This window comes from Nerophis lumbriciformis, linkage group LG27, assembly GCF_033978685.3.
Source record: "Nerophis lumbriciformis linkage group LG27, RoL_Nlum_v2.1, whole genome shotgun sequence".
Classification (NCBI taxonomy): domain Eukaryota; kingdom Metazoa; phylum Chordata; class Actinopteri; order Syngnathiformes; family Syngnathidae; genus Nerophis; species Nerophis lumbriciformis.
Window position 1 is genome coordinate 13,824,041 of NC_084574.2, and position 17,041 is coordinate 13,841,081.

General features: G+C 36.7%; 1 protein-coding gene across 3 annotated transcripts in view; it reads right to left on the bottom strand.

The window, feature by feature from the left end:
- The window catches only part of LOC133570131 (uncharacterized), a 79,571-nt gene that overhangs the window by 23,902 nt on the left and 38,628 nt on the right, over positions 1 to 17,041 (bottom strand). For all 3 annotated transcript variants that reach the window (XM_061922821.2, XM_061922822.2, XM_061922823.2), the window contains 15 exons: positions 14,631 to 14,653; positions 14,458 to 14,479; positions 14,361 to 14,388; positions 12,320 to 12,404; positions 12,096 to 12,242; positions 11,816 to 12,027; positions 11,633 to 11,736; positions 11,387 to 11,505; positions 8,660 to 8,815; positions 6,962 to 7,176; positions 6,792 to 6,877; positions 3,994 to 4,124; positions 3,782 to 3,907; positions 3,514 to 3,704; positions 3,348 to 3,436 (listed from right to left, as the gene is read on the bottom strand). In XM_061922821.2, coding sequence (XP_061778805.2) covers positions 3,348 to 3,436; positions 3,514 to 3,704; positions 3,782 to 3,907; positions 3,994 to 4,124; positions 6,792 to 6,877; positions 6,962 to 7,176; positions 8,660 to 8,815; positions 11,387 to 11,505; positions 11,633 to 11,736; positions 11,816 to 12,027; positions 12,096 to 12,242; positions 12,320 to 12,404; positions 14,361 to 14,388; positions 14,458 to 14,479; positions 14,631 to 14,653 — 1,734 coding nt within the window. The remainder of the gene's footprint in view (positions 1 to 3,347; positions 3,437 to 3,513; positions 3,705 to 3,781; positions 3,908 to 3,993; positions 4,125 to 6,791; positions 6,878 to 6,961; positions 7,177 to 8,659; positions 8,816 to 11,386; positions 11,506 to 11,632; positions 11,737 to 11,815; positions 12,028 to 12,095; positions 12,243 to 12,319; positions 12,405 to 14,360; positions 14,389 to 14,457; positions 14,480 to 14,630; positions 14,654 to 17,041) is intronic.

Here is a 17,041-nt window from a genome sequence, read left to right on the forward strand (position 1 = left end):
GACGTATAAGATTTCATGGGATTTAGCGATTAGGAGTGACAGATTGTTTGGTAAACATATAGCATGTTCTATATGTTATAGTTATTTGAATGACTCTTACCATAATATGTTACGTTAACATACCAGGCACGTTCTCAGTTGGTTATTTATGCCTCATATAACGTACACTTATTCAGCCTGTTGTTCACTATTCTTTATTTATTTTAAATTGCCTTTCAAATGTCTATTCTTGGTGTTGGATTTTATCAAATACATTTCCCCAAAAAATGCGACTTACACTCCAGTGCGACTTATATATGTTTTTTTTTTACTTCTTTATTATGCATTTTCGGCCGGTGTGACTTATACTCCGAAAAATACGGTATTTTCTTACACATTCATTCAAAAATATCATAAAGTACCAATGATTGTCACACACACACTAGGTGTGGTGAAATATGTCCTCTGCTTTTGACCCAGCCTCTTGTTCACCCACTGGGAGGTGAGGGGAGCAGTGAGCAGCAGCGGTGGCTGCTCTCGAGAATCATTTTTGGTGATTTAACCCCCAATTCCAACCCTTAATGCTGAGTGCCAAGCAGGGAGGTAATGGGTCCCATTTTTATAGTTTTTGGTATGACTCGGCCGGGGTTCGAACTCACAACGTACCGATCTCAGGGCGGACAAAGTCGGTATGTTCAGCTTGCAACTATTGTACATATCGTATTTGCTGATGCTGTTCTGTTGTTGTTGTGGTTGTTATTATTGTTTCTTTGTGTTATCCCCTTCTTGTCCCCGCAATTTGCCCCTCTGTCTTCCTTTTTTCTCTTTCTATCCCCTCCTGCTCTGGCCTGGCTGCGCCAAAAATGTATATAAATCCATTTAATAAAGTCAAATACAAATAAGGCAATAAATTTTGTAAAGTCAATATGTACAGCAAATATGTGCATCTACATCAACAATATGATTTGCATGAATAGTTGGACAGGACAAAAAAAACAGCCTGAAACTAATTTAAAGAGTAAAAACAACTTCCAATGATATTGTAAATTCAATATTTCAACCTCATTAGCTTTTTAGAATGTATTTTTTCTAGTTTTATTTAGTTTAGTCACATGAAAGTTGAAGACTTCTGTTCAACCATAAAGTTGCATCCAGAATGTATCGGTTTTATGTTAAACAAGACAAACTTATGTTCCAGAACATTTTTTATTTTTGTTATTTTAAATTAAGCATGAAAGAGTTGTATTTTATTCTGTTGATATTGTTATTTTGCACAAAACACGATTAAGCCCTAATGAAATTTTTTTTCCCATGTATATCATTCCTATGGAGCCCCTAAAGAGACATGGAGGGGAAAAAAATGTTTTGCGAGATCACGCCATACTTTTGCGAGATCTCGCAATACTTTTTGCGAGATCCCACAATACTTTTTGCGAGATCTCGCAAAAGGTTTTTTTCCTATGTCAGTGAACCGTAAGTAAAACAGACACAGCGATGGAGGAGCCTACTTATCATCCGTGGGAGAAGTTTATTGATTTCTATTTTAGTATTGGCCTAACATACAAAGACATCAAATCGTATTATGGTCCCACAACAGAGCACAGATGATGGGTAGGCTCCCGCTCCTCCATCGCTGTGTCTGTTTTATTTCCGGTTCACTGACATAGGAAAAAAACCTATTGCGAGATCTCGCAAAATATCCAAGTCCCTTTAGGGGCTATGTACATTCTAAAACCTGCACATTAAATTAAATTCTGGTTGGAGCCAGAATAAAAATATGTCGGTGTAGATTGTATGGAGCTGTAGCTATGAATCATTCAATCAAGTTATCTAGCGATTAGTTTGTTTGATTAATTGAATGAAACACACTTTTTTAGGTAGGCTCAACCAGGACAATTATTATATTGTTATTTTGCTCAAAAAATTATTAAGCCCTATCTAACATTTTGTTTCCCATGTATTTATATTGTTCCAAAACCTGCACATCAAATTAACGTCTGGTTGGAGTCAGAATAGAAAAATGTGTGTGTAGATTGTATGGGGCTGTAGCTATTAATTATTCAATCAAGTAATCTATCGGTAAGTTTGTTTGATTAATTGAGTAATTGAATAAAACACAATTTTTAGGTAGGCTCAATGCATATTTGTTTGATATAAACAATGATTTCTCTGTTTTCCATTAACTTCATTCTTTTTTTTGTAATAAACGTCATCAACATACAAATTGCACTTTTTACATCTGCTGTGTATTAATAAAAATAGAAAACTACATAAACAAAAAAAACATCCGCTGTTTGCCGCCACATAGATCACGCCACCTACGCAGCACCGCTCTCATGTTCGCTCAGTTGCAGCGGCTGTGCAAAAACTTTTGCGATCCGGATTTGATCACTTTTTATTAGTTACACTCAAACTATTAATCGAAGCCACAGAACTTAAATCAAAGCTTTTTTTCTAAATGAAATAATCTATTCAATTGATCAATCATTGCAGTCTGAGTAGATTGTCAATAATCAGGTCATGTAATGAATGCAACTCTGAAACATCTTCAACAAACGAAAGTAAATCAGTGGCCTCCATTCAACCTCTATGGGTAATAGCTAATAAAAAATGAATAAATAAATAAAAAATAAATGAAAAAAGTAATTAAAAAAACACTGCAAGGTGTCCCTTAGTTCTTTTTCAGGGAGTTGTCTGTCTGGACTTGAGCCTTTAAGGTCTCAGACTGGAAGTCTCTGCAGAGAGTGGTGAGGACGGCGGAAAAGATCATCAGGACTCCTCTTCCTCCTATCCAGGAAATCGCAAAAAGCCGCTGCCTGACCAGGGCTCAGAAAATCTGCAGAGACTCCTCCCACCCCACCAAGGACTGTTTTCACTGCTGGACTCTAGAAAGAGGTTCCGCAGCCTCCATAGCAGAACCTCCAGGTTCGGTAACAGCTTCTTCCCTCAGGCCATAAGACTCTTGAACGCATCATAATAATACCCTCAATTCCCCCCTCAAAAACAGATTAACTCGCTGGAATATAAAGACAATATAACATACATCCATAAACGTGGATGCATATTCAAAAGTGCAATATATTTATCTGTACAGTAATTTATTTATTTATATCTGCACCTTATTGCTCTTTTATCCTGCACTACCATGAGCTAATGCAACAAAATTTTGTTCTTATCTGTACTGTAAAGTTCAAATTTGAATGACAATAAAAGGAAATCTAAGTCTAAGTCTAGTCATGCCTCTTCTATTGTGTTGAAGAGCGTTTGACTGGCGAGTTGTTCATTACGAGCAAAAATAACACCATTAGTAACCTCTTTACTAATGTTATTCGTAATGCTAAAGATGGCCGAATAAAAGTTGGACTGACCAGAGTTGAGGTATGTTGTGATCGTATCGTACACGTCTCGCCTCGCAAAGTCCACACCATCGTAGCGGAAATTGCCAAGAACTGAGACACTGAAAGGAAAGGAGAAAACATCAAGATTACATGTCGTTCCTAGAATGACATAAAAATAACTGCAACTAAAACATACAGTTTCTGGAAAGCAACACAGGTGGCGTTGTACGTGTCGTTGCTTCTGAGAAGATTCTTTGTGAGGAATCCTAAGTAGTTGCGGAGACGTTGGTCAAACCAGGCGTCGACCTCTGATCTCGTGGTGTTGCTGAGAGCGATGGGCCAGAGGCACGGCAACATCGGCTCTCGCACCGCCTCTGGGAGCATCTCCTGCGATGTAGAGTGATGTGGTTGGGTCATCACGGTGGTTCGTGTATTTATTTACCCACGTTTAAATATTAACACACCAGCTCCACGAACGAAGGTGTCAAGTGATAGTTGCTGAAGATGGAGCAAAGTGTGGTGTTGTCGTCAACAATGTCAGGAAGGCGGAGGTAGTCTCCAAGTTCCATTGGAGAGATGGAGTTCACCAACTTGAGTAACAACAACAAATATGAAGCAGAACTTGGTCACTTGGCGCTTTGATGTGTCCATGAATGTCTGATTGGTGGACACACACCTGATTCATGCGGTCCTCGGGCATGAGGGACAGGAAGGTGGTCAGGTTGGGCAACTGGAAACCCAAGAACCAACTCTGCAGGAAGTCGTAGTAACTGTGGCCGTCGACGTAGCAACGTAGGAGTGTGGGCTCTGTGATAGGAAAAAGGCAATCAAATAATGAATTTCACTTCTATTTTCACTTTATTCTTGAAAAAATCTGTGTTTTTTTCACAATATTTAGTCTTTAATCTCATTATTTTCAAATTGTATTCCCACAATTTGACAACTTTTGAACAATATTCCAACTTAATTTTTGTAAAACTAATACTTTGTTCTCATAAAAAATTCTGGTAATATATGTTTTGACTATTAAGACAAGAGCACTAAACCAAAAGCACATTATTTTCAAACATTCCAACTTTAGTCTTGTGAAATTCAGTATTTTTAAACCACAATACTGTATTAACAAATGATTCTAATACAAAGTGCATTCCTGATATTACGTCTTTATTTTTGCCGTAAAAATTTAAATATTTTTTTGTAATATTACTACCGTATTTTTCGGACTATAAGTCGCAGTTTTTTTCATAGTTTGGCTGGGCTTCAGTGCGACTTATATGTTTTTTTCCTTCTTTATTATGCATTTTCGGCAGGTGCAATTTATACTCCGGTGCGACTTATACTCCGAAAAATACGGTACTTTATTTAAAAAAATCTGTGTTTTCTCAGTAGGCATTTATTCTCATTAAATTACATATTTTGCCTAGTGATTCTATGATTTTGTTTCAAAAACAGTATTAAACATGCAGCTTGTACTTTTCTTGTTTTTCGCACATTTCTTGTTGATTTGTATCTCTTTTAAGAAATTGTATTTCTTATCCAATACCTAACTGCTGTAGACCCTCCTGATATGCAGATTATGCATAGTTGTGCATAGGGCCCATTCTGAATGAGGAAGTGCATGTAAAATGTCAATTAATGAATGACAGGGCGCTTCATGTGAAATTTGACCACAAACGTATATGCCTAGCCCCTTTCTGCTCCATCCCTGATAAGAATATAATGGCAAATTTCCCCATACATTCTCACTGTCCTATGTGACGTGCAGCATTAGTGCAATCGTACTGGGTTGCATCCCTCATCAGAGTTGTCTCAGGAATGTTTACTAATATGATATTTTGCACTAAAAAAATAATTATGAACAATTTATTTCCCATAGATTTGTTTTAGTACAAAACATGGATCAACTTAAATTCAAGTTTAGTTATAAAAGTATAAATAATGTTTCACTTTTTTAAAAAAGAGTGACTTTTTTTGTAAAGTGGAGGAGGCTCTCGGAATAAAATTCTGCTTCAGACACCAATTCAGCCTGGTTGTAGCACTTTGAGATTTCCGTGAAATATAAATTGTATTGCAAAGAAAATGTATTATTATTATTATTATTATTTTGTTATTGTTGTACCACTTTATTTTCTTAATTATTATCAAAGCAATATATGACTTCAGTGTAATAGTTACATTATTTCTAATTTAATTGCGACCTTAATAGACTGTTGTCGATCACAGACGTACACCTAATAAGGTTCACTGTTAATTAAACCATTGCCAAATCACACCTATTTATAAGGTCCGTGTACCTTCCGTTCATTCTATTTCCAATTCTGAAACGCAACTCAAAGAACAGAATTAGGGCCTTTTTTCGATTTTTATGGCAGATTTGAAAACAAACAAAAAAGGGTTGATTTTCATTAAAATATTGCCATAAAATTGGATTTTGTGCTGTTTTGCATTTATGGATTCTTTCCAGATAAACACAAAAATCTAATATATGTTCATCCAAAATTCAAAAATGCGTGGTTATCTGTGTGATGACAAATTGAACCAGAAGCGGTATTTTAGGTCCGTGTTCATTCTATTTCCTTAAATGCAATTCAAAAAACTAATTCCGGGCCATTTTTTTTTTTCATTTCTGAAACAAAAGTTGGACAACTATTTAATGACACTTTTTTGCTGAACAAAGATGTTACCGTTATGCTAAAAACATGCTAAACGCAAAGGAAAAGCTAAAATACTGCTTCCAGGTCAATTTGTCATCACGCAGATAACCACGCATTTTTGCATTTTAGATGAACATGAAATGGATTTCTGTGTTTATCTGGAAACATGTAAATTCATAAAAGGAAAACAGGACAAAATAAATTTTTATGGCAATATTTCAATTAAAATCAACCGTATGTGGGGGGAGGTGCAGTCAGCGCTGCCTGTAGTAGGAAAAGTCACCGCCGCTGTCCATGGTACTGAGGACGAGCACCAGCGGGTAGGGGCGGGGCATGTGCTAAAGGCGAGACACAGCTGGCAGGTGATTAGATGTCACAGGTGGTACGTGTTAATCTAATCATCTGCTGTCTTTAACAGTAAGCGGCCGGGAGCAGAGCGAGAGAGAGGACTGGGAGTGACGGCAACGTCACAACAAGCTGAAAGACATTTTGAAAAGATCTTGTGGAAAACATTAAAAACTTTGTTAAACCTACACGCTTGGCTCTTGTGCTGTGTCTACAGTGGAGCTGCTAGGAAGCGACTTCCACACAACCCTTTTTTGTTTGTTTTAAAATCTGCCATATATAGTAAAAATCGAAAAACGGCCCTAACTTTGTTTTTTGATTTGCGTTTCAGAATAGAATGAACGGAAGGTACATGGACCGTCATCACCAGTGCATACCTGAATTTTGGTATTAAGATGCACACATTATTCACTGAGAATTAAAAACATATATAATGCAATGTTTCACTTAGTTTACATTTAAATGGCTTGTTTACCTTGAAGAGCCTGAATGATGTGGTTATGTATTTCTTTATGTGTAACTGCAGTGAGACTGGATATGGACATATTCAGGTTCATGATTCTAATGGATCAGACAGAGAACAGTTTTTAGTGACCATCAATCAGTACTGAAGTCAATATCTAATTTTTTATTTTTCATTCTCACCCTTCCTGCTCGAGGCTGCAGTTCCTTCCCGCCAGGATCTCGAAGAACGGGGAAACGTGCTGATGAGACATGTTGAACAGTAAGGGGCCCAGTCGACTGCGGAGCCACACTGAGACCACAGAATCGTTGATTGACGAATGGGAGAGATTCGCTCGATCGAACACGACCTCCAACATGGCCGACCTCACTGGTGATGGGATTTCTTCTTGATGAGTCTGCAGAACATGTGAGATGTCAGCCAATCAAACGAGTATTATTAGCAGCAGTAGTAGTAATATTTGCAACATCATATACTGCAATCGCAACAAGTGCTACCACTAGTTGTGAATGTGGTGTTTTTGGTGCTGTTTAACAACAGTAATAAAGTTTAGAGCAGAAGTGTCAAACTCATTTTAGATCGGGGGCCACATGGAGAAAAATGTACTCCCAAGTGGACCAGACTGGTAAAATCACAGTACGATAACTTAAAAATAAAGACAACTTCAGATTGTTTTCTTTGTTTAAAAATAGAACAAACACATTCTGAAAATGAACAAATCATAATGTTGTTGGCCTTTTTTTTACACTTACATGTTGCGGTTAATAGTATTCTACCTTTATTTGTCGTTATTTATACTTTCTGAATAAATTATGTGATAATGTTCATCAGTCAACTCACTGGTGTTGATTTCCAATCTATCAAGATAAAAAAATAATATCAAAATCAAATTACAAGATGTGCTGATGGACTAACATCATGTGGTTTATTTCTTTTTTTTACATATATAGCATAATCTACATAGATACAAAGAATTGCTATTGCGACATCTACTGGACACATTTATAACAGCAGTTTTTTTCATTCAAAAATGTTGGCTATTTTATACTTAGCAAACTCATCCTGCGGGGCGGATAAAACCTGTTCACAGGCCTGATCCTTACGTTTGACACCCTTGAAGTATACATAGTAATGAGGATATACTGTACATCCTTAAGTAGAATTAGCTCTTCATTTGGAGCAAGTGCTAGTCAACAAACTTCACACATACAAATAAATGAATTAATATGACCAGCTTCTCAACAATATTTCCATTCAATTCACCTCAAGAATTGAGAACCACCAATGGTACACCAATGGTTCCATATACAACATGGTGTCAAACGTACGGCCCGAGAGCCGGATCAGGCCCGCGAACAGGTTTTATCCGGCCCGCGGGATGAGTTTGCTAAGTATAAAAATTAACCTTAAATTTTTTAATGAAAGAAACAGCTGTTCTAAATGTGTCCACTGGATGTCGCAATAGCAACTCTTTGTAGATGATGCTACATATGTACCAGTACATCAGTCGAGGAAAATGATCAAACCACATAAATAACATACTGTAATTTGACTTTGATATAATTTTTTTTTCTCTTGATGGATTGAACATTATCATACAATTTATTCCGAAATTATAAATAACGACAAATAAAGATAGAATACTATTAAGTGTAAGTGTAAGTGTAAAAAACAACAACAACATTATGATTTGTACAATTTCAGAATGTGCTTGTTCTTTTTTTAAACAAAGAAAATAATCTGAAGTTGTCTTTATTTTTACGTTATCGTGCCGTGATATTACCACTTGGGAGTAGATTTCTCTCCATGTGGCCCCTGATCTTAAATGAGTTTGACAGCCCAGATATACAGTACAAGTTAAGTCCTCCTCACACACCCACCATGATAGAAGGAGAGAAATCATCAAAGAAGTTGGCCAGGAAGTGGTCAGGAACATGCTGCATCAAGATGTCAACCATAGCAGGGCTAACCAGCTGACCAGGCGAGGAGGCCACATCAGCTAACTGTCGGATCGTTAGGTATGGTAAGGCCTCCATCTGTATACAGGTACAAGGGCACACAAACGTTTACCTTATATATACATTATATTTTATGTTTGCCAAATTAAATAGGCAATGAAACATGACTCAATGGATTAAATGAAGAAAAAAAAAAATAAAATAAAAAAAAAAAAATATATATATATATATATATATATATAAATAAATAAATGTATTAGATATAAAAATACATTACATATAGTATGCTTTTGTAAACACTCAAAGCGCTACATAAATTCAATGAAAATATTATAATAAAAGCTTGATTATGTTTAAACTATTCATCAATTGTTAATTTCATGACCATGACTTTTTAAAACACTTTTAAATGCAATAACGCATAAAGCAATTCAATAATTACATTATTTAAAAAATGTTATTCAATAAATAATGATGCCATGAAATACAATGGAACCTTGGGATGCGAGTGGCTCTCAGCTAGATTTTATGCTTCATAACGTGAGTAAAAATGTGGGTTTTGAGCCTCCACACCGCGAGTTGGCATAGCGACTATCAAAGTGAAGCCGGTAAATTCCACCCTATACATCCGCTGTCTGACTGCCTAGCAATAACTTTGGATATCAACATGACTTTGTTTTCCAACCGCTCGAAGGAGGAAAGTGGGTGTAAAGGACAGTGTTGGGAAGAAGCGGATGATTCAAGTCATTGAATTGAAGAAATAAATAATTAAAAAACATGAATGAGGTGTAGCCGATTTGATCGTAGTATTGCCAATAATTTCTAAACGGTGGACATGTATCGCTGCTGATGGTGTGTTTGACGGAGAAGTAGCAAGAAGGAGATACAAGTCCACTCTCCAAGGTCAATGCAGTACATTATTGTTATATTTCTTCAGAAAACTACTGTAGTTGTTTGTACTACGTACTATTGTATTGTTTTGCATACAATATTTCTTATCTAAAAGTTTGTTTTTCTTTTTAAAAAGCATGGTATGTGTTAAAGTTGTGGTGTGGGGGGTGACCAACATGGATTAAATTGATTTTAATTCAACCATGTTTTTGGGGTACGAACCAACTCCTATCCCAATGTACCAATGTATACACTGTAGATTGACCATGAAATACATGTAACATTAAATATATAATTAATACTATGTTTCAATATAAATATCTAAGATTACATTTCACAATTTAATTGTTTAACTGCCAATTGTATAACTTATTTTAAATGTCATTTAATGAAGTCATGTTTCAATCATCCACCAGATCAGGGGTTCTTAAGCCTTTTTGACCTCAGGGCCCAACTTATCCACTAGAGCAGGCCTGGGCAATTATTTTGACTCGGGGGGCCAAATTTAGAGAAAAAAATGTGTCTGGGGGCCGGTATATCTGATTTTTAGGAACACTAATACAAAACCTCACAATAATGTCTGATTGAAAGCTATAAACGTGACAGACCGCCTTAAAAACGGAATGGAATTTTACATTTTTTTACTGAATGAGACACCCAGAATGGACATGACATTAAAGAATGTGAGATTTCCAATATTAACTATGAATGATAAAACACTGAATATTGACAACATATGAACGTCACACCCCCTCTCGATTGACATATTTGCAACAAACACAGCGAAATATGAACGCGAAGGGTAAAAAAACCCCACCTACAATCTGATATATCACGAAGCTTTAGAACTTTGTTGTAAAAAACTCCTTCCGCGTCTGTCCCTGACACCCGCATTTCAGGCTGTCCGCTCTGGAAACACTCTGTGGAAACGCTCCCCGCCCACACTGCTTGGTGCCTCGTCTGAGCTGCTGTAACTAATTAGATTACCATAGTAACTAGTATATCATACAAAAGCGCAGATTCCAACCATTGAAATACTTTGTATAGTTCAAGACTTACGGTCATTAGAAAACATGACTGCACATCATAATGGCAGCTACAGTTTCCATCTTAAAGATCTAAAAAAATTATTTTTGAATGTCTGGCGGGCCAGATTGAAAAGCCCCCGGGCCTTAATTTGCCCAGATCTGCACTAGAGAGTAGCCCGGGGCCCACTCAAATATTACCACTTGAATTAGTAATGTTACTCTTAATTTTAATCGTATTCAATAATAATATCCAACCTACATATGGTTTACAACCTTGTCAAATTATATAAAACCATGTGTCAATCTCAAAAATGATTATTTCTTTAAAACAAACCATAGGCTTAGGTCAAGCTGATTAAAAGAATAAATACTAACCAAATATACTGGATAAGAGGGGACTTTTTTTAAATTTTTTACATACAATTATTTTTTGTGCTAAAAGGAAAAAACTGATTTATTAGTCATATTTTTTGTGCCTAAGAAACTTCCATGACTTTAGCCCTAGACTTCTTTTGTGTATTTGAGCACCACAAGTGGTGGAAAAATGTATTACATCTGAGAACAGCGGCGGCCCATACGGACCAGAGATGAGAAACAGATATTTATGGGCGTCCCTCGAGGGAATGATTAAGACACACTGCATTAGATTTGGACACAAAACAAAATCCTCAATCTGTTCACACCGGTTTTCGGAAATGAAAAAAAAAACTTCTGTCAGTCAGGAAAGTACCGGTGTAAAGTTGGAGTGGAGCATCTGCAGTTCGCTGAAGAGTACCAAATGGGAGAATGCTCCCAAGTTCTGCTGTAACCATTCACCACTGTTGTCGATGTGTGAGCTACAACTGGGATCTAGACCAAAAAGGCACAGAAACATTACAAATGCATATGATTAAAGAGTTTTACTTCCTGTCGTACGGTTCATGCATCATCCACTGCATTACTTAGTGTTAGGTAAAAGCCAAGACCTTGTACTCACCAGCCGTGTCATTACGGGTTAGGAAGACCTTAATGAAGTGACTTAGGACTCTTGTTTGTACGGTGATGCTCATGTCTGGCTTCACAAGACTCAGCGTCTGCACACTAGGGTCAGGAAATTGCCCACAAGAGGTTGGTTGAATATAATGAACAGAGTGTACCAGATTTGAGGACAATGTCTTACATTTGTTGGTAGGTGTTGCAGGTTAAATTTTTGGTTGTAAGACATGACAGGAAGTTAGAGGAGACTGCGGGTAAAAATGGGCGCAGCGTGCGGTTGAACCAGAGCTCGATGAAGGCAGGATCGTTAACGAAGGAATCGGGGAAGAAGTTCAAACGGACTTCTCCAATAGCGTCCAAAATCACGGATGACGCAGGATTTTGGGGATCATACGTCTGCACAAAGAAACACACCTGAGACACCTTGTTCTGATCAATAATCACAACAATTCCGATTGTGCTACCATGTTGGCGAGAAGCTCCAGAGACTGATTGAGCACATGAGAGGTCTTGGAGAGAAGGAGCTTCCAGATGGGCGTGGAGCCGCTGGCGTTGGCCGAGCGGTTACAGTTTAATATCATGGCCAGATCCTGGGCTGTTAGCAATGCGAGCTGTGTGGTCAAAAGAGCAAAGAAGGTGAATGGCGGTCAAACACTCAAACATTTCTAAACAAGTGCAGAAAGGTTACCGATGCACATGCAAATTCCTCCACTGCAAAGTCACAAAAACGTCCCCCCAACGTGTTGTTGTCCAGGTGGAGCTGGAGCGCTGTGCTGTTTGAAAAAAAAAAATATAGGCCAATAATAAAATGTTTGGAATTACATGATTTATATTCTTTCGACAGTGGGTTTGTTTTTCCCTCATTCCACTTGCTAGATGCAGCTACTGGGAGTCTCCATTGCAGCCTTCAAAGCCCCCCAGATAATTTCAAAACCCTTCATCAATGTTTTATATACACATTGCAAGTGTCTATATAATTAGGGATGTCCGATAATGGCTTTTTTGCCGATATCCGATATTGTGCAACTCTTAATTACCGATACCGATATCAACCGATACCGATATATACAGTCGTGGAATTAACACATTATTATGCCTAATTTGGACAACCAGGTATGGTGAAGATGAGGTCCTTTTTAAAAAAATAAATAAAATAAGATAAATAAATTAAAAATATTTTCTTGAATAAAAAAGAAAGTAAAACAATATAAAAACAGTTACATAGAAACTAGTAATTAATGAAAATGAGTAAAATTAACTGTTAATGGTTAGTACTATTAGTGGACCAGCAGCACGCACAATCATGTGTGCTTACGGACTGTATCCCTTGCAGACTGTATTGATGTATATTGATATATAATGTAGGAACCAGAATATTAATAACAAAAAGAAACAACCCTTTTGTGCGAATGAGTGTAAATGGGGGAGGGAGGTTTTTTGGGTTGGTACACTAATTGCAAGTGTATCTTGTGTTTTTTATGTTGATTTAATAAAAAAAAACAAAAAAACGATACCGATAATTTCCGATATTACATTTTAAAGCATTAATCGGCCGATAATATCGGCAGGCCAATATTATCGGACACCTCTATATATAATGTAGTAACAGACACAATCAATATGTAATATGGACAATATTTACCATGTTTAGGTCATTTTAAGCATTTCTATAACATATTTCTTTAGCGCATTTATTTCTGTTTCCATAGCAACGCACTTTCGACTTCCAGCAATAAATGTTTATTATATATAAATAAATGTTTATTATATATAAATAAAATGTTTATTATATATAAATAAAATAAATGTTTATTATATATACATTATAAATATATATTATAATAAATAAATTCCAGAGAAAAAAAAACACATGTGTGTTCTAACAGAATAGAATAGAAAGTACTTTATTGATCCCTGGGGGAAATTCAGCACCACAGTTTGCTCACAATAGACAAGAATAATAATAAATAATATAATATATATAATATATTATATATATATAATATATAAATAATATAAATATATTCTACATATACTACATATACTCTACATTTAAGTGCAGTCAAGAAAGAACATCTAATCATGGCAGACTTGGTAAGAGACAATGAAGACAGTTATTTTTGGACAAATGAGAATTCACAACTTTATCTTTTTGAACCTGAATGTACAGAGGATGAACTGCTGCTTATAGAAGCGAGCACGAAGAGAGGGTGAAGTTAAAGAGGTGAGGGGAGCAGTGAGCAGCAGCAGCGTGCGCCACGCTCGGGAATCATTTGGTGATTTAACCCCCAATTCCAACTGTTGCAGCAGACGGAAGCTGAGAGAGTCAGGACCAGCATGACTTGACGCTGCAAATGGAGAGCTTGGAGCCAAGCTATGCCGATAATAAACGGCGTGCTTACCCAAAATCAACTGGGAAAAAAACTTGGCTGGCCAGCTTGTCCAAACAGACTTGCTCACTTGTCTATTGACTGGACTTGACTATGCAGGGAGATATGTGATTTCTCGTTCTGAAAGTGAGACAACACGATAACCACTCACCCACATTGCAGCCCACCTGGACTGATACACTGGGATTTATTTTTACATTTTATTTCCTTCATGTTGCTTTACTGTAGCTCTTGTATTAAGAACCCCATGTGGCAATCATCTGACTTCTGGTATTGTCTTTCCCCCCCCTCTTAATTAACTGGCCTGAGCCATGGCACCTGTGTCAGAACCACACTCACCTGTTGACTCCCATACAAATCTCCGTCTCTGTGAACAGCAACACATGAGTGAGTGACAATGAAGCATTATTTTACAGGTGAATCTAAGAGCAGTTACCATTGGATGAGGTCACGTTGCACTGATCGGAGGGAGAGAGGGAGAGAGAGAGAGAGAGAGAGAGAGAGAGAGAGAGAGAGAGAGAGAGAGAGAGAGAATACATTTAGTTGCAAAAGTTATACTGCCGTAAAGTCTGTACCAATCATTAAAAAAGGGATATTATGGAGCATCACCTCACTGCTGTATATGATGCAACCTGCAAACAAACACAAATTATTATGAACAAACTGTTACGGACTTTTGAGTAGCAGCCAATTCTTGAAACACAGTCTTTTATACAATTCTTAAGAATCCTGGTAACTTAGACCATTTCATTATCCCAAACATAATTTATATTTTCATTGGTAACACTTTAGTATGGGGAACATATTCTAAGTAACAAAGTCTTAATTATGAGTTATTCGGACACTCTGGGAACATATTGTAAGTAACAAAGACTTAATTTAGAGTTATTTGGTTAGGGTTAGAGGTTTAGGGTCAGGGTTAGAGGGTTAGGGTTAGGGGCATGCAGAATAGGCATTAATAAGTACTTAATAATGACTAATTAAGAGCCAATATGTTGATTGGCAACACTAAATTGGCCCTAGTGTGTGAATGTGAGTGTGAATGTTGTCTGTCTATCTGTGTTGGCCCTGCGACGAGGTGGCGACTTGTCCAGGGCGTACCCCGCCTTCCGCCCGATTGTAGCTGAGATAGGCTCCAGCGCCCCCCGCGACCCCGAAGGGAATAAGCGGTAGAAAATGGATGGATGGATGGATGTTACTAATTTGCATGTTAATAAGCAACTAATTAATGGTGAATATGTTCCCCATACTAAAGTGTTACCTTTTCATGTTCAATTGCTACTTGACTGCTATTTCCAGACTTATATTTTCTCTTGATCTAAATGTGGTCATAAATACAGTATTTGTTTATGATGAAAAAGGTATGGATAATTTTAGACGTGAAACTTTATGTCTAAATGAACAATAATTTTTAACATTTTTGACAATATATCTTTACACTACAGTAATTTGTCTTTGTATTGTATTTCCAGTTGTATGTCTGTTACGACCCATGCCTCGTGGAGGCCTGTTTGGCCACCTCCTCTGCCTCTCTCTCTCCCTTTCGTTAAAACGTTATTTGGTAACTTAGAATTTTTTATTTTACATGTTACTTTTGCCGATTTGTTACTATAATATCGATATAATACATAGATCGATATAATATCGATATATGTCTCTTTCAACTTTTTAAATATCATTGGTTTGATGTACATTTTATGTGTTGTAAAAAATCTAAACAAAAAAACTTATGAGAGACAAATCTGGGTTTATTTGATCTATTCTATCATACAATATGGTCAGAGTATCATGAATTATTTTGGACTTGCCACGACAACCACAATAAATATTTTTTTAACCAAATCCAAAATTATTCCATGGTTCTTGTTGATCTCATCAGATTGTGCAGAAATAGTTTTGTGGGTAAAGAGGGAGCAATTAAATTGCACAAAAGAGCTAAGATAAAAAGGCTAGATTTAAAGAAAAAATACTAAAAACTGGTGAAATTACCTAGCTGCGTAGATACAGATAATTTTACTTGATAAAACATCCGAAATTAAGATTTGTATACCTAAAAATGATCAGGACTTCTAAGATAAAATAATTTTTTTCCCGAAAAAAGGCATTATTCAGCTTGCAATTCTTAGATAAAGGCAAACTGCACCTTTTTTTTTGGAATTTTGCCTATCATTCACAATCATGAGAGACAAGAACACATGTCTTTTTAAAAATATATTTTTTAAGATGATAAAAACCGCTTAGAAGATGTGGCTAATGGAAGTTACCGTTGTAGCCTTCAAAGCCCTCTAAAACAACTTCAAAACTCTCCAACATTTTATATACACGCTCCAAGTCTATATATAGTCTCTATGTATGTAGTAACAGACACGTTCAAAACATTATGTAATATGTTCAATATTTACCGTATTTTGATATTTAATAAAAAAAAATTTGGAGCGTTTATTTCCGTTTCCATAGCAGCGCACTTCGACATCCGGCAACAAATATGTGTTCCTACTTCTGTGTAGTAATCATGGCAGACTATTTTCGGACAAATGAGAATTCACAACCTTATCTTTTTGAAGCTGAATATACAGAGGATGAACTACTGCTTCTAGAAGTCAGCACAAAGGAAGAGTGAGACGTGGGAGCAGACGAAAGCCGAGAGAGTGAGGTCGGCGTGACTCGAAGCTGCAAAATGTGGAACTTGAAGATAAAGCTATTTCGACATAAATGGCATGTTTACTCAAATAAACCTGAAACATGAAATGTGGGCTTATACTTTACAGATACTGTAATATTATTGGTCATGTTTTTCACTCAGTACAGATTGGTGTCTTGTCGCATTGTGTTGTGCATTACAAACTCAAAATCGATTCAGATGCTGACACAGAAGCCAGCTTATCTCTTTCCGTAGTTAGCTTTTATGGCTAATACCGAAGCACGCCTATGTGTTACTACACTATCAAAACAGTTCCTCAGTGTTTGCTCTTACAATAACAATGTCACTACAGCTTGGTTACTACACAGGTTATAGAACG